We start from the raw sequence: 18,644 nt of genomic DNA on the forward strand, positions 1-18,644 counted from the left end.
TGGTGGCTGGATCCTGATGCCCATACCTCTGAGGAGGGCCACAGGGCCAGAAGGCCAGTTTGTCACACTGTTGTGAATAGGAACTAATAAATCAGGAAGAAAGTTTTAAGACTAGGTTGAAGTAGCACCAGGGAGAGCTCCCTGCTAACTCAGTGCTTTGAGGAGAACCAAGGCAGCTGTTTTTTGTTTTGTTTTGTTTTTGTCTTCAATAATTCAGTCTTTTCTGTCTGTACCGAGGGTGGGTCCTTTACTTATTAAAATGCTTCCGCCTGTCAGACCTGATCGTTTGTCCCGAAAGGAAGCATAGACGTGAACTTTCTAGGAACGTTTTGTGGCTGACTAATGCTCCTTCCCTATCTCCAGGTAGGATCTGGGACTTATGCCAAAGGCTCAAATGCTATTAGCTTGGTAGGTTCTGGTGATCTCTTTATTAATCGTCTATCTCAGATCCAGCTGTTGCTATTGAAGAAGGAAGAGAGATCCTGGTGTGGCATCTTGACAATTGGTCCATTAATAACAGATAATGAAAGTCACGAGGGGAAGGTACTTATTGAGCCATGAAGAGGAGCTTATTTTAAATAGATGAATAAAATAAATGTCAGTGCTTAGGAGAAAGGGATGAAGGCTAAAGATGTGAATTTTATAGTCCTCTATGTAGACTCATCCAGACAACAGAAATTTATTTTATCACCACAGTTCTGGAGGCTGGAAGTCCAAGATCAAAGTGCCTATAGGGGTGGTGTCTGATAAGACCTCCCTCCTTGGCTTGCAGATGATACCTTCTCACTGTGTCCTTACATGGCCTTTTCTCTGTGTGTGAGCTCTCCTGGCGTCTTTTCCCTTTCTTACAAGGACACCAGCACGTTGGATTATGGTCCTGCCTTTGTGGCCTCATCTGACCTTAATGACCTTAAGGCCCTATCTCCAAATACAGTCAGTTTGGGGGTTAAAGCTTCAACCTGTGTGTTTTGTATGGACAAAGTTTAGTCCATAACACTGTTTTTAAAAATGTATGGCAATTGATAGGTATATGAGTAAAAAGTAGCAAAATCCTGTAGTGGATGCTAATTAGGTGAGACATTACTACAGAATTGATGTTTTTGTTCTAGAAGTTTTAAAGGACTAGCATACCTAGAAGTAACAAATGAATTTAAAATAAATAATCTGCCATGGGAAAACTTTTTATGGGGGTATGTTTCCTTTATATGGATAATTTCTTGTGTGTTTTCTGTCCCTGTTTTAATATTCTTTTTAAGAATTTATGTCTTGGGGCGCCTGGGTGGCGCAGTCGGTTAAGCGTCCGACTTCAGCCAGGTCACGATCTCGCGGTCCGTGAGTTCGAGCCCCATGTCGGGCTCTGGGCTGATGGCTCAGAGCCTGGAGCCTGTTTCCGATTCTGTGTCTCCCTCTCTCTCTGCCCCTCCCCGTTCATGCTCTGTCTCTCTCTGTCCCAAAAATAAATAAACGTTGGAAAAAAAAATTATAAAAAAAAAAAAAGAATTTATGTCTTTTAGTGGTAATAACAGATGCTGAGTACCTACTCACTATTCAGTTTAATAGCTGCAGATGTTTTATTTATATAGTATCTTTTGATTCCAGCACCAGCTCTAATAAGATATAGGCAGGATAATCTTCATTTTGAAGAAAGAAATTCGAGCACATGGCTTAGAGCAGAAGATCTGGATCCTTTCTGACTAGTTTCAAATCTCCATTTGCCTTTTGTTAGCTGCATGAATATGATCAAATGAACCTTGTGCCTTAGTGATTAGCTATCTATTGCTATATAACAATTGTTCTAAAACTTAGTGGTTTAAAACTACAGTAAACACTTATTTTCCTTCACTGTTTCTGTGGGTTGGGAATTTAGGTGTGATTTAGCTGGACAGTGCTGGTTCAGAGTCTGCCAGGAAGTTATGGTCCAGAACCGTCAAGGGCTGCAATTATCGGAAAGCTTAACTGGGGCTGGAAGATGTGCTTCCAAGGTGATTCACGTACGTGGCTGGCAGTTTAGTGCTGGCTCTTGGTGAGAGGCCACAGCTCCATTTTCTATCAATCTCTCCCGTTGGCTGCTGGCTGGCTTCCCCTGGTATGACCAACTCGAAAGAGATGAAAGCCATCCTTTCAGTGACTGAGCCTCAGAAGACAAGCAGCACCATTCGTACCTTGTTCTATTCATGAAGATCAAGTCATGAATTTGGCTTGTATTCAAGGGGAGGGGGATTTGGTGCCCTCTTTTAAAGGGGTAAGTGTCAGGCTTTGTGGACATTTTAAAACCACCACTCCTAGTTTCCCTAGCCTTTCCTTAACCTTTAAAGTAGTATTTACTTCCTGAGCTTATTGGGGAAACTGAGATTATCCATGCAAAATTGAGAACAAAAATAAATAAATATTTAATAAATGTTAAGCCATTTAATAAATGTTAAGCTGTGGCAGCCCATAAGAATTATCTGGGAAGCTTTGAAAATTCCCAGAGATCAAGTCCTGTCATATGCCAATTAAATCATCCTCTATAGAGAATGGGATGTAGGAATCCACATTTTCATAGTAGTCTTCCTTCCCCCATGATTATGTCCCAGTTCATCCTCAGCCTGTGCCTCTGCCCTTTGTTTTCTTGATTATAAGAAGGCAAGCCATTTAGTGCAGTTCCCCCCACTTGTTTACTTTCAAGCTTAACCCTGATCTCTTTACCTTTTCTGTATCCTACCTTTTCCATCTCTTAAAAAAAAAAAATCACAAAAGTGTTATAGAAGAATAAGTACACTTCCTGCCTAATAATTAGGAAAGAGTAGAAAAGAGTAACAAAAGGCCACAGTTTGGGGTTCAAATAAGGATTTCAAAATTCTTACCCAAATTAATTGAAACTACTTGTATTTTTGATTATTGGTTGAGTTGGCAAATCACACAAGATGGACTTGGGAATGTTTTTGTATTGACTGCCAGTTAATTTTTATTTTGTTTGTTATATGATTTTAATGGAAATTGAAGCCTGCAAATAAACATTGCCTGTTATGTATATGAAATTGGCAATTAAAAAATTCCTTCTAGGACTGCCTGGGTGGCTCAGTTGGTTAAGTATCTGACTTCTGATGTCAGCTCAGGTCATGATCTCACAGTTCATTGAGTTCAAGCCCCACTTCAGGCTCTGCACTCACAGTGCAGATCTTGCTTAGGATTCTCTCTCCCTCTCTCTGCTCCCTCCCCTTCTCATGATCTCTCTCTCTCTCTCTCTCTCACTCACTCAAAAATAAAAATTTCTTCTCAATTTTTGAGGTGAAGGCATTAGCTTTACTATTGCTCCCATAAAAAATTAGGGTACTGTCCTGCCAGCAATGAGCTTCCAGTTTTGTTTGGGAATAGAAGAAGTAATAGTGAGCCAGGATACACGGAATAGAAGTAGGGTTGAGAAGGGGAGGGATCCCTTCTAAAACAGATGATCAGAGGAAGGTAGTACTTCACTTGGGCTTTGGATGACTGGTAGAATTCCCATAGGTAGTGTGTAATCTAGGAAGAGAGGATTACATGAACAGAGGTGTTTGGAAAACAGGCACATGATTCCAACAGTAAGCGTAGTGAATGTGTTGGGTGGGATGTAAATCTAGTTGGATTTGGTAATCTTGCAATAAAATTAATCAAATACTGAAATGCCAATTCCTAAGTAACTTTATTACTTTCATTAAAATACATCTTCATTCTCTTGGACATATTTTTCCTTTATTAAAAGAAATTGTTTTATATAATAGATGCATATAGTTCTTTAACAAAAATCAAATGAAATTCAGAGACTAGTAAGGAAAACCAGCTAACCCCTACACACCCTTTGGAAGTCCTCAATTCTTTCCTAGAGGAAATCAGATTTCATTTATTTAGCTGTTCCTTGGTATTTGCTTCCGTTTGATAATATTCTTATAATGTTATATCTTAATTTCTTGCAGACATTATCTCATCACTTCTGCTTATGAAATATGTAGAATTAGCTGTTACGTTGTCTCTTCCAACGAGCAATTTCTCCCAGTAGTGTTGTATCACAAGTTTAGTTGATGTCCTGATTAATATTTGACTTGTTATGACTACATAAGGGTATGTGTGTGTGTATGTGTGAGATGTTATGTGTCTTACATTTTCACTCACATAATTTTCTATAAACCTATCTGCAGATTTTTTCAAACTGCAAAAATTTTCCAATAAATCCACTAACCTTTCAAAGCTTTTCAAATAATTTATCAATTCTTTATTTCTGGGGAGATTCCTCTTTGGCTCCTTTTCTTCTGTTCCCATCTAATTTGGTTGCAGGGCTGATTCTGAGAATCTCTTACCTGTCTTCCTTCTTGGACCTGCTATTTCCCGGAGTCTTTTTTTCAGTGTATTGTTCTCGGCACTCTAAGTCCATCCTATGTGGAAAATACCCTCTTTGGGTCTTTGAAATTATCCTATATTATCTTTCTTTTTCTTTTTTTGAGGCAAAATTAGTAGATAACATTATATTAGCTTTTCCCCAAGTCCCTCCCCTCTGAAAACCACCAGTCTGTTCTCTGTATCTATGAGTTTGGTTCGTCTTATTTTTTATATTCCACATATAAGTGATATCATATATATTTGTCTTTGTGTTACATATTTCATTTAGCATAATACCTTCAAGGTACATCCACATTGTTGTAGATCACAAGATTTCCTTTTTTTCATGGATGAGTAGTATTCCTTTGTATAGTGTCAGTGTGTGTGTGTTTGTGTGTGTGTGTGTGTGTGTGTGTGTGTCTTTATCCATGCATCTGTTAACCTTTAGATTGTTTCCATGCTTTTCAACCATTATTTCTTCAAATAATTTTTTTCTGCCCCCTTTCTTTTTCTTCTCTTTCTGGGTCCTCTATAAGGGAGATGTTATTCTCCTTATGTACTGTAGGACCCTTAAGCTATCTTCCTTTTTTTTTTTTTTAATTCTTTTTCCTTTTTGCTGCTCTGTTTGGGTGATTTTTGGTGCCTTGTCATCTAGGTCAGTGATCCACTCTTGTATTTAGTCTAGTCTGCTTTTGAACAGTTCTAGTGTATTCTTCAGCTCAGCTGTCATATTCTGCTCTGTGACTTCAGTTTGGTATTTTGCTATGTTTTCTGTCTTTGTTGAAGTTCTGTATTCTTCCATGCTTAAGTTTTATAAGTATCTTTATGACTATTGCTCTGATTTATGAAGTAGTGTTTTTTTTTTTTATCTCCATTTCATTGAGGTCTTTTTCTGAGGGTTTGCCTTGTTCTTTTAGAACATATTCCTCTGCTTCCTCATTTTGTTTGACTTTTCTCTGTTAATTTCTACATATTAGGCAAAATAGCTACCTCTCCTAGTCTTGAAGGACTGGCCATGTGTGGAAGTTGGCCCAGAGGGCCCAGATGTGTGATTCCCCCCTGGCTTCTAGAGCCAGGTGCTCAAGGGGCATCCCATGTGTGGGCTGCATGCACCTGCAGCTGTGGCACAAGGGGCAGGGAATTCACCTACTTGGCCTGATGGTTCTGTGGCAGCAGTATACCTACCAGTGCTAGCAGGTTAGAGAGTACCAACATAGCACCGACCACCACTTGTACTACCAAGGTAGAATAACACAAAAATTGCACCTGCCAATGGCTCCATCCCCAGAGAGTCTCAATAGGTTCCTGTCTCTCCAGCAGAGGCTTTAAAACTAGCAAATGGATCTTCTTCACATAAGGTCTAGGTACTATTCATACTACTTGTGCGCTGGATTTTGGGGCAAATGAATCTGCATACATACCCTTTGAGAGTGGGTTCTCCATTCTCTACAGCTCTATGGTTCTTCTGGATGTAAGCCCTCTTGGTTTTCAAGGCCAGATGCTTTGGCAGCCTATCTCTCCATTGTAGGTCCCAAGGGTTGGGGTGCCTGATGTGGGACACAAATCCCTTGCTTCTCAGGAAAAAGTCACATATTTTTGAAATCCCTCTGTATTGTGGGTTCCTGTACCTGAAGTGGGTTTTTCTGTGGGGGGGGAGGGAGGAAGAATGTCTCTGTCTCTCCTACCCATCTCAGTGTGCTTCTTTCATACTTGTGCAGTTGCTGTTACACTGTTTCTCAGGTCTTTTTCAGAGGAAATTGTTCCATATGTAGCTTTAGATTGGTTGTGTCTGTGGGAGGAGATAGTTTCAGGATCTTTTTATATCACCGTCTTGAATGCTTATTGTCTTACCACTGTCTTTTAATTCTATTTCCTATGCAATTTTCTCAACTTTATTTTCCAAGCTTGTTTTTTAAATTTTAGTTTTTATATTGTTAATATCCAAAATATTAGCGCTATTTCTTTTTCAAAGCACTCTATTCTTTTTATAGAATCCTATTCTTAATCTTATCTTTCTGAGGATAACAGCAAGTTTGTTGTTGTTGTTGTTTATAGTTTCTTTTCCTTATATTTGTGTTGTGGGATTTCTTGCATTTCTTCATGTAAACATGGGTGATCTTGGATGATAGGATTTAAGAGAAACATTTGTATATGGGGACAGTGGGCTTGTCTACTGATATACTTTGCTTTAGGAGGATTAGATAGTGGGTATAGATGGAGGGAAATGTAGCCTATTTGATTTGGGGACCCACAAATGTCTATACGTGGACATAGTTTTCTCTTCATCCATCTTGTTCCTCAAGAGCACGGAAGAGGAAGTGTGCTAATGCGCCCATTCTTTCTAAGCAGGTTTTCACTGGTCCTCAGATTTTCAATTATGCTCCTTGCTCTAGCCCTTCACTATCTCCAGAGTGTAAGAATCCATTGACATTATCCATGGACTAAGCCTCAGCCCTCCTGCCTAACCGCATGCTTGCCTGGATGTACAGGGTGGTGGAGGCTCCTGTGAGCCTTGACAGGCCTTAGAACAGACTGGGGTTTTCCGTCCCTTGCATTCACTTCCAAATGTCTTTGAAATCTCATCTCCCTCTCTCTCCTCTGCTGTTCTTTTTTTGCCCTTTTTTTGTGCGTATACTTTTTAAACATCTTTTACTGTCATTTTAGTGGGTTCTTGGGAAGCAGATTTAATTAGATAAATACAAGTGATCAATCCTTTTCTTAAAATGGACATTCTCCCTTTCCTTTTTCTCCCCCGTACTTGATTTTAAATGGAACAGAATTTTATAGTAGCAGCTGTGCAAACAATATGTGAGAGTTACAAGCCTGTGAATTTTAGTTTATGAGAATTTGATAATTTAGTCAGCAACTGTTTTTTAAAGAAAAGCACCCTAATAACAGGACCATTTCAATCAGTACAATGCCTAATTGTAAAGAAACCTAATTTAATAAGCTGAGTTGTGCCTAAGATTGAGTTATGTTTTTCTTCATTACGTGAGGAATTCACCAGGGTGAGTTTGAGTTAAGCCTGTCTTTTATACATACTATGTATCATAATGCCATTTTTATTGTTGGAGGTTAGCTGAGTGGTTTTGCCTTGCAAATTTTTTTAAGTTTATTTTGAGGGAGACCGTGCAAGTGGGAGAGGAGCAGAGAGAAAGGGGGGACAGAGGATCCAAAGCAGGCTATGTGCTGACAGCAGAGAGCCTGATGGCAGAGCTCAAGTTCATGAACCGTGAGATCGTGACCTGAACCGAAGTCAGATGCTTAACATACTGAGCCACTCAGGTGCCCTGCCTTGAAAATATTACAGTACCATGCAAATGTTGGTTAGTTACAATTCTACTTATTAAGTAATCTCTTCTTGGATAGTATGAGCTCCATAGCAAGCATATGACATATTTCCTTCCCTGGGTTTAATTCCTTCTTACTGAGAAGTTCCTCTTCTTTTGAAATTATTCAACCTTCAAATTTGTTTCTATGAAAAACAGAATCATTATACTAAAACTCCATATTTAAGCCCTTTCCATTTTCATTATGTGCTTTTTAGGTTTCCTAGAAGCAATGCTAAATATATAAACTATTCTGTGTTTCTGGGCAGACCTAAACCCAAAGAGTTAAAGGTTGCCACTTGCATATTTGCCCAAGGAACCAGTCAATCAGGTTTCTGCAAGACCTCCACTGGAATAAATTGGAGGTTTCCAAACCTGACTACACATTTCGATGACATTCCAGTTGGTTCTACTTCCCTCCTAGATCCATGTGACAGGAAAACCTTATTTGTGTTTATAACCCCCCATGATGTCTAAGACTGTAGATCTTGACAACTAGATGATATTTTGTTTGCTAAGTATGCATACAAATCTTTATTTTCCTTTTTGACTGTACCAGATAACATTAAGTAGTGAGTGGGGTTATGCAAACTTGAATAGAGAGCCCATGGCTGAGCAGTTAATCTGCATTAGAACAACTGGTCTTGAATGTGTGTGTGCGTGTGTATATGTATACTCACATGTATGTAACTTTGTAAAGATCTTTACTATTGTCAGCTGTTCTTTTTATCTTGACGGCCTATATTTCTTAATTCTTTCATTGTCATTTTAGTAAGGTATTAGGAAAAGTAGATAAGCTTATCTTTAAAAGGTCTCCACTGACTTATACTTGATTTTATTTAGGTTTTTTTTTAATGTTTATTTTTGGGAGAGAGAGAGGAGCAGAGTGTGAACAGGGGAGGAGCAGAGAGAGATGGAGACTCAAAATCTCAAGCAGGCTCCAGGCTCTGAGCTGTCAGCACAGAGCCCGATGAGGGGCTCCAACTCACCAACTGGGGGATCATGACCTGAGCCGAAGTCAAACACTTCACTGACTGAGCCACCCAGGAGACCTTTTTTATATTTTTTAAATGTTTGTTTATTTTTGAGAAAGAGAGAGACACAGAACATGAGAGGAGAGGGGCAATGAGAGGAGGAGACACAGAATCTGAAGCAGGCTCCAGGCTCTGAGCTCTCAGCACAGAGCCTAACACGGGGCTCAAACTCATGAACTGCGAGATCATGACCTGAGCCAAAGTTGGATGCTTAACTGAATGAGTCACCCAGGAGCCCCATCTTATACTTGATTTTAAAGCCAACATAGTTTCCTTAGAACAAATTTATTGAGATGCAATTTACACACCATAAAATTGCCTCTGTTAAAGTATACAGTGAATACATAGAACAAACTGAGGGTTGATGGGCAGTGGTTGGGGAGGGGCAGGGAAAATGGGTGATGGGCATTGAGGAGGGCACTTGTTGGGATGAGCACTGTGTGTTGTATATAAGTAATGAATTATGCAAATCTACACCTGAAGCCAAGGCTATACTGCATACACTATATGTTAGCTAACTTGACAATAAATTATAATAAATAATAAATAAATGAAGTATACAGTGGCTTTTAGTATATTCAGAATACAACAATCACTACTATCTAGTTTTGAAACATTTTTATCACTCCAAAAAAAAAAAAGAAAGAAAGAAAGAAACTCTAAACCCATTAGTGGGCACTCTCCTCCCTTCCTCTCCACCTCTCCCACTTCTCTCAGCCCTAGGCATGTGCTAATCTTTCTAGCTACGTAAATTTGCCTAGATTTATGGGCATTTCATGTAAATGGAGTCAGTATGTGGTCTTCTGTGACAGGTTTTTTTCACTTAGTGTATATTTCAGGTTTCATCCATGTTGTAACATCAGTACTTTATTCCTTTTTATGGCTGGTTAGTATTCTGTTGTATGAATATATCACATTTATCCATTGATGGATATTTGGGTTATTTACACCTTTTAGCTGAATAATACTGTTACAAACATTTATGTACAAGTTTTTGTAGGGACATGTGTTTTCATTTCTCTTGGTATCTACCAAGGAGTGAAAGTTCTGGGTCACAGGGTGACATTGTTTAACATTTTAAGGAATGATTTTCCAAAATACTTGTACTATTTTACATTCTCATCATCAATAAATGAAGGTTTGATTTTTCATCATCTTTGCCAACACCTATTATTATCTGTTTTTAATTTTAGTTATCCTTGTAGTCGAGGCAGTAGAATTGTAATAGCAGATGAATTATAAACTTGAAGAGGACAAACAGAGAGAAGACCGGTTGCTTAAAGGCCAACAAGATAATGTCTGTTGGAGATTTTTAGAATGAATTGTGAGTTGATGAAATCTCCAGTAAATTCTGCATTTTTCACTAATGTTTTTATGTGAAGAGCATCTTATTTGAGCTGGAAGAGAAAAAGAACAGCCAGTAAATTAATATATATATAAATGTATATTATATACATTATGTGATATATACAATATATATATTATTTGTTTTTTTTTGTTTTTTTTTTAATTTTTTTTTTCAACGTTTATTTATTTTTGGGACAGAGAGAGACAGAGCATGAACGGGGGAGGGGCAGAGAGAGAGGGAGACACAGAATCGGAAACAGGCTCCAGGCTCTGAGCCATCAGCCCAGAGCCCGACGCGGGGCTCGAACTCACGGACCGCGAGATCGTGACCTGGCTGAAGTCGGACGCTTAACCGACTGCGCCACCCAGGCGCCCCAATATATATATTATTTGTATTAGAAATCAACTCATGTAAAAAATGTAATGAAGTTAAAAGAATATCAATTTGAAGGGATGACAAATGACTGGCCTGCTAGTCGCCTCTAGCTCAGCCCTAACTCTGTCAAGCTGTATTCTGAATACCAGTATTTTGCTAAACCCGTGGAAATTATCAACCTTTACACTGATTCCATAAATAATTTGAGGACTTAAGGGAGAAGGAAGCAACGTCCAAAATAGACTTAAAAACTGGGTTTGTTGGTGTACCTCCTATGACACCAAATAAGTCCAGTTACAGCTGAGCATTGGATCACTAGGGTTTTAGAGGGTGGGAACTGGTGGTAAAATGATTTCCACTGAAATTACACACTTACTGTACTTTGCCTCTTTAATATAGAACTAGATTTATGGAAAGAGCCAAGCTTTGTTAGCTGGGATATTGCCAGTATTGTTAAAAATTCACATATTATATTGTAGGAGGCTCCCTTTCCTAAGTGCTGCGATTGCTTTTTTTCACTCTCCTGTGTACTGACATTCCCACATAAACAGGTTCTTTAGCTGTTAAATGCTTGTGTCTAACATCTAGCCTAGATGTGAACTCGCAGTTTTGACTTTAGATGGACTGTTTCATGTGTTTCTTATCTTTTTATCTATGTCAGCTTGTCCCCATTAACAAGCACTCAGCACTCAGTAAGTGCCCACGGAATAGACTTGCTGATATACTATTTAGGCATCATTAGGAGTATTTTGTCATGGGACTGAAAAGTAAAGTATCATCAAATTCTTTTTTTATCCTACAGGCCTTTGCCTTTCCATGCAGGTTCATTCTGGGAGCCAGGAGTATCAGTGTAGATATTGGCTAATTTGTAGTAAACACACCTGTGAGTCTTGTAGAATCTAATCAGAATAAGATTTGTAGTTTCATTAATATCTAAGAATAGACTGCACTTGATTAAATTTTATTAGTCACTTTATCATCACACCCTTTGAGAAATTTGTGTGAGGCCTTGAGAACTTTGTCATTGGCAAGGATTCTAAGAGAGCTGTAAAAATAGAACCTTTACTTTTACATAGAAATCTACCAATTCCAGTAACCAGAAAATACAATTATGTTGTTTAGATAAGCTTCTCGCCACACTAAAGAAGTGATTCCATTCCTGGGGTATGAAATGCAAGGGTAAAACCCAGTGTATTCCAATGTAGCTGGCGTTTTATGATTCTTTTTCCTATTGTTTACAAATGCATATTTAGAAAGAAATATAACTTATGTTTTGTTCTCACGTATTCTACAAAGCATTTTGTGCCTAGACATTCGTGTAGGCTTTTATTAAAATGCTCCTCCCATACGCCTCAGGACCTAAGAAGCTATAATATATCATAAATGAATTAAGACTACCCCCCGCCCCCCAATACTCAGCAATTTTGCTTGTTCATTTGCTGATTCAGGAAACTTTTGTTAAACATTTACATGTATGAGACAGTGTGGTAGTTGCTCTGTAACAATGATAACTATATCTCAGTTTGTTAGTGCACACTGATCAGATCATATGCTCTGAGGTCCTACTGCCATACCTGATTTATAGCTTGGCTACTTGGTACTGTGTGAACATGGACAAGTTAATCTCTGTTTCAGTCTCGTTCTAACTGGAGATATATTAGGCTCCTATTTCTGCTGTGACAGATTTCTGCAAATTGAGTGGCTTAAAACCACACAAATTACCTCACTGTTGTGTGGGTAAGAAGTCTGTGAGCCCAGCTGGAGTCTCTGCTCCAGGTTCACAAGGCCAAACCCAGATGTCACTCAGCCTGGGTTCTTATCTGAAGGTTCCAGGGGAGAAGCTGCTTCCAGGCTCATTTGGAACCTTGGCACTTTTCCATTTCATGCAGTCGTAAGGCCAAGATCCCTGTTTTCTTGCTGGTTTCTTCTTGGCTTCCACATGCTCAGGCTTGTGACCTTTCCCTCATCTTCAAAATCAGCAACAGCTTATTATTGTTCTAACAGATTAGCAAGTTTTCATGAATCCTTTGTGAGGCTTAATGAGGAAATAAAAAGCTACTTCGATAAATCTGGCGCCATGAGGCTAAATATTTTGGTTCTTTTAATAATGGCTGACCTTCTCGTGGCTCTGAGATATATCGTGGTAGAGATTAGCAGTTTGCTCTTTTTATTGTTGTTGTTGTTTTTTCTCCTTGAGCCTAAGGCTGTAAGTAGAGTATAACTTCATGGTCATTGAAAAGTCAAAGCACGTGACAAACACCAGGATGAATGTCCAGATTAGAGTTAAGTGCCATCCCGTGGTATAGGTTCAGCATTACTGATTATGATCATAATCTTTTTTTAATGAGAATACTGGCCACATGGTTCAATGTTTGCTGCTTAATCTAGAACAAAAGTTTTTATGGTATAGTCTTTAAGTGCTGAGTAGTTTCCTCTGTATACTATATATACTGTGCTCATTGTGCAGTTGTTTTTTAGCTTGAGAAATGGTTCAAATTTAGCCAACAGCAAATGCAAACTTTCAGGAAAACTTGTATAATTTGAAGTGACTCTTTAATACAGAGAGTTCTTGTCCTACGAAAAGATTAATGTCAAGGAAAATGATGACTATTTCAATTATTAACCACTATTCCATCTGCAAAGTTTTCTTAAACCTTTTGCCTCATGAATTATAACATACTCTAATTCTTATTCCAGTTTAATTCTAGAGATAACTACAAGTTTAAACAGTTAAAATATTTCAGTACAACTGCAGAGGTGCGTTTCACTTCTTCTTGTGTGGAATTTCATTGCTGAGTGTCCTTACCCTTTGACCATCAAATGACACTTTTGTTATCATTTGGATCCTCTGTGATCCCCTTCCTACTCAACACTTCAATCCAGCTGGTTGTATAAATGGACTAAATTATTCCACATTTCTTCAAAATTTGGAATATATATGTCTTTTTATTTCTATACTAGTTTGTCTTACTCTCTATGTATCTTAAAAGCATCATTCTATTTAAACTATTTCTTTATCATTTTTTATATGCAAGGCATTGAGGGAATTTAAAAGATGTTTACACCTCAGCCTCCAACTCTGAATGAGCTTACATCTGCTGGTTTGCGAATTTTTTACATTAACCGACAATAAACATCAAATACTTCCTCAATGAGGCCTTGCTGACAAAGCGTGTATATAATTGTAATTACCACCATAACCCCGGGGCCAGGACTCCGAATTCCCTCTATCCCTATTACTGTAGTTACTGTTCAGTGTCACACCTACTAGAACATAAGTTCCCTGAGGGCAGGGGTTTCTGCTGTGTTTGCTGATATATCCTAAACGCTTAGAATTGTGCCAGACACAGAATAGCCATCCAGTAAATATTTGTTGAATGATTGAATGTGTATTCCATTCATGTATTTTTCACATAGAAAACAAAGAACTTGCATATATAAAACAAACAAGATACAAACTATATCCAGAATTGGCCATGTCTTGCCATCCCACTGCTATCAACCTGCTCCAGGCCAACCAGCCTCTCTCTCAGGGACTGTGGAGTCTCCCAGCTCAGCTGCCCGCTTTCCATTGCCTCTACTGACCCCCACCCCCCACAGTCCAGACTCAGCACAGGAACCAGGGTGGCCCTCTTAAATGCAGCCTCCTCACAGCTCAAAACTCTCACTCAGGGTTGCAGGGGAGCATGGTTTATAATAAGACTGTAATGATCTTCCCTGGCTCTTTCTCCCTCCCCCTCCAGCCCCCACCACACTGTCTCCTGATTTCATTTCCTGCCACCCTCCCAAACTTGGCCTTTGCCGTTGCCGTTACTACTGCTTAACATACAATTCTCTGTTTCCTTCAGCTCTCTGCTCAGTCACCATATCAGAGTGGCCTTCCCTGATCATGCTGAATGAAATAACATTCCCTCCCTGTGTCACTCCACTTTATTCTCCCTTATTCTGCTTTATATTTCTTCAGAGCACTGATGTTACCACTCACATATATACAGTTAGACTGTCTGTCTCTCCCATTAGAATATAACTTTCATAAAAGCATGAAGTTTGTTTTCTGTACTGTATGCCTAGCATTAGAGAATGTCAGATGCACAAAGCATGTGCTAAGTATCACAAATAATATATGAATAAATGTGCATGAAAATAGAAACATTGCTCACTTTTTTTTATGTGAGACCTTGAGGAAGCCATTGTAATTACCAATATCAATGCAAGAGTATGAATGACAAGGCAATGTTTATTATATTTACGTATCAGCACATCAAAAAATAATGCAAGCAGTAGTAATTACTATGAACTTTTTCTCTCAGGCATCAAAAGGCACATTTGCACCAATACTGCCAACTGCCCAGTGAAGCTATGCTGGGCATACTTCTACAAGGCTCCCCTAAAGGTGTTGAACAATTATTCTCACGTGCAAGAAATCTTGTCTGTAAGATTACTTCAGGCTGGCTATAGCAGTGATACTTACCATGTTTCTAGAAACAGTGCTAATTACAGAGTCCTAGTATGTTAGCACGTGCTTAGTAGGAAAAGAGGTGACAAATGTTATGCTAATAAATTAAGATCTTTACAGCAGTGTCAGTATGTCTGAACAGAGGAAGTAAATTATGAATATTCAGGGTTCAAATTCAGTGTGTTGCCATTCAAGCCTGTGAAGGAGAGGACACTCACATACTCGCCCAGTGAGTGAATCACTGAGTCATAGGAAACAAATGCTTTGGGGTAGGAAACACGTACAAGATACTTTCTCCTCAACTGCTTTTTCTCTTTGAGAACACATTTAGTGATTCTTCCATTCATGCCATAAAGGAATTAGGTTGTGTGTGTTTGTCTCCCTTCCCGTTACTTGTCAGTTTTACTTCTGGGAAAATTATCTATTGTATTTCAAAACTTGGAAGTAAATGATGGAAGTGCTCCTTCTCTTTGAAAGATGTTATTGTCATAAACTCATAACTGTTTTCAATATTTGTTTTATTTAATCTGGTGTCTTCACACATCGTCAAACTTGGGATCTGAAGTTTCATCTCAGAGCCAGAAGGCTAATGGCCCATTATCAAGGCTGTTAGAATGTTGTTGCTTGTATTCCTAAATACTGGAATTAAACTACAATTTTAGGCAGACAGTACACACCCATGCAAACATCCAGATTCACTCTGGATTAGTCACTGTAAGAAAATAAAAAGGGCAAAATCGAATTCATTTTCTTGTAGTTCATATTTATTTTTATAACACAAAGGGCTGAGAAATGTGTAGTTTTCAGTTAGTTTTTAATCACTCCAAACTTAATTATTTCCATTTCTTACCTAGTCAAGATCCTAATACAGTGGAAAACAATGCCATCATAAGCAACATACCACATGGTTTTATGGATTATCAAAGTATTTAAATATGATTTCTTTCTTTTTTTAAAGTAAATAAAATTTTCTAATATCAAGAAAACTAGTTATACATTGTATACATTATTGAATCACATCATTTGTGGTCAGTGAGAAATCATTATTCCAGTCATAAAGGGAATGTTCTCCAAAGCGATTTTAACAAAGATTGAAGTCTGCACATTTTTGGCATTGCTATTTTTTGGCAGCATCCCATATTCTAACATTCATAAAGGTGAAATGGGCTCATTATATTAAAAGACATGTCATTAAAACCTCAGTTCTCATAAAACCAAATTTGTGACGGTGAAGTAAAAGAAGTTGCTCTGTTTAACAAGTAGTTACATAGCACTTACTGTGTGTCAGCCTCTCTGTTTTAAGTACTTTGCAACTGTTAACTAGAATTTAAATAAAAACTTGAAAAATATTAAGTACTTTGCAACTTCAAACTCATCCAGTCCTCATCACAACCCAATGAGGTAGTTAATATTCCCATTTATAAATGAGTTTAGTATATTTATAAATGAGTCTAGTATCGAGTCTAAGTTCACACAGGTAGCAAGTGCCAGAAGGAGGATTCTAATCCAGGAAGTGACTCCTGACCTTCCTAATCCTAGCACTGCAGCCACTCAGCAGCACTTTCTGTGACTTTCTGCGTGTTCTCTAGGTTTTCACTTCCTTCAGTGGCATCATGTTATGCATGCATTTTGTAACACTGACTAATCCTCTTCCACTGCAACACATTTGCCTCACTTTGCTGTTTCTTAACACTTGACTGGCTAAAAGTAGCTGACCTATCTAAATTAAGGAATCCAGTGTATGTTAGTTATAACCGGATTAAGTTTTCATTGTCTTAGACATGTGCCTAAAAGGATGGATTATGATTATTCCCCTAAAGTATTTGCTATAAAAGATTTATATTTGCCTCTGAAAGAAAATAGTATACAAAAATTTGTAAGATAACTTTTCTGTATTTAATATTGACAAATTACATAAATCTTTGAGAATTGAGGGAAACTTTTCATATATGTGTCTGAATTTTGGCTCACTGTAAGATATTTTTAGCTTTATATAGGTTAGTAGGCTTTGTATAAAAAGCACATATCAAATTCTAAACTCTGTGACATGGGAGAGAGAAAAAGCTATGTAGAAATTGATAGTTTCCTTCAGTTTTCTCTGGGGCGCCTGATGGCCCACTCAGTTGAGCTTCTGTCTCTTGATTTTGGCTCAGGTCATAAATTCCAGGATCGTGGGATAGAGCCCTGTATCAGGTTCCATGCTGAGTGTGAAGCCTGTTTGAGATTCTCTCTCTCCCTCTTCTTCTGCCCCTTCGCCATGCTTGCTTTCTCACTCTCTCAAAAATTAATTAAATACATACGTATGTACGTACATACATACATACATACATACATACAGTACATGCCTAAATAGGATTATAGATCATTAAAAAAAAATAGCTTCCTTCAGTTTTCTCTATCTAGATTCCTGATCACTAGTTTAGTTTTGTTCATGGTGACCTAGAAATGTCTCCTGTATTAAATCTTATTCAACCAAGAGATTCTTTTTTTTATTTAAAAAAAAATTTTTTTTTCAACGTTTATTTATTTTTGGGACAGAGAGAGACAGAGCATGAACGGGGGAGGGGCAGAGAGAGAGGGAGACACAGAATCGGAAACAGGCTCCAGGCTCTGAGCCATCAGCCCAGAGCCCGACGCGGGGCTCGAACTCACGGACCGCGAGATCGTGACCTGGCTGAAGTCGGACGCTTAACCGACTGCGCCACCCAGGCGCCCCAAGAGATTCTTGTTTTTAACAAACTTGAAGACCTTAATCAAATGAATAAAAAGTCAGTCTTAATTTTGGGTAAGGAACACACAGAAGTGAAATAAGAACCCATTTAATGCACTAAGTAAAGCTCATGATTTTCAGAGTGTCTTGAATAAGTTAGTAAATCTTTAACATCAAGGAAACTCAACAATCAAAGAAAAAGCAAAACTGCCCCCCCCCCCACCTTTTGATGGCCTTAATATTTAAGTCTTCAGGATTTTTTTCCTGAATAAAATGTTAGACTTTATTATGCCTCTGTGCTTTTGTTCTTGTTACTATGAAATATGCCTGAGAGCATTTTTTTTTTTATTCTTTTTCTTTCCAGATGACAGAAATGATGCTCAGGACAGTGGCTTAAGAGCATTAATAAAAGAGCTGCCAGATGTCCACTACTGCCTCCTCAAGTACCTATGCCAGTTCTTGACAGAAGTGGCCAAGTACCATGTGCAGAATCGCATGAATGTTCACAATCTCGCCACTGTATTTGGGCCAAATTGCTTTCAGTAAGTTAATGGAGCTTTGCTGTTAATATTATCACATACTACTTTTTCCCTTTGTTACTGCCTGAAATTATTTGGGATGTAAAGTCATATTTCAGACTGAAAAGTCAACCAGTTTATGTTGGGGAAGTTCTATCTTGCTAGTGGGCATTTTAGCCTTGTTTTTCATCCCAATTTTGAAGAAGGCAAATATGCCTTTCATGAAACCATAGCTTGTAATATTTCAAACAACTGCCTTTAAAATTCTGGAAATACATTTTACTTTTGCTAAAAAAGGGCATTTAAAAATTCTAATCTGAAACATTGATTAGCAGAAAGGGAAGGAGTATAATATAGTGCATAATTTTTTAATGTGATAGTTAAAATCATTGCTAATAAATGAAAAAATTCAAGCTCAATATGTCAGTGACAGAAAAATGTAACCTCAACTACATTTGTTTTCTAAGGATAAACTAGACTAGAAATAAAGTAGTCTCCTTGGTGGCTGCTATAGTACTGGCCATAAAAATTTTTGTAAAACT

At 38.1% G+C, this 18,644-nt stretch overlaps 1 protein-coding gene across 7 annotated transcripts in view; it reads left to right on the forward strand.

Annotated features, from left to right (window-relative positions):
* Positions 1–18,644, forward strand: part of FAM13A (family with sequence similarity 13 member A) — a 362,868-nt gene that overhangs the window by 71,616 nt on the left and 272,608 nt on the right. For all 7 annotated transcript variants that reach the window (XM_045473125.1, XM_045473066.1, XM_045473115.1 and 4 more), the window contains exon 4: positions 17,949–18,126. In XM_045473125.1, coding sequence (XP_045329081.1) covers positions 17,949–18,126 — 178 coding nt within the window. The remainder of the gene's footprint in view (positions 1–17,948; positions 18,127–18,644) is intronic.

This window comes from Leopardus geoffroyi, chromosome B1 (assembly GCF_018350155.1).
Source record: "Leopardus geoffroyi isolate Oge1 chromosome B1, O.geoffroyi_Oge1_pat1.0, whole genome shotgun sequence".
Lineage (NCBI taxonomy): Eukaryota > Metazoa > Chordata > Mammalia > Carnivora > Felidae > Leopardus > Leopardus geoffroyi.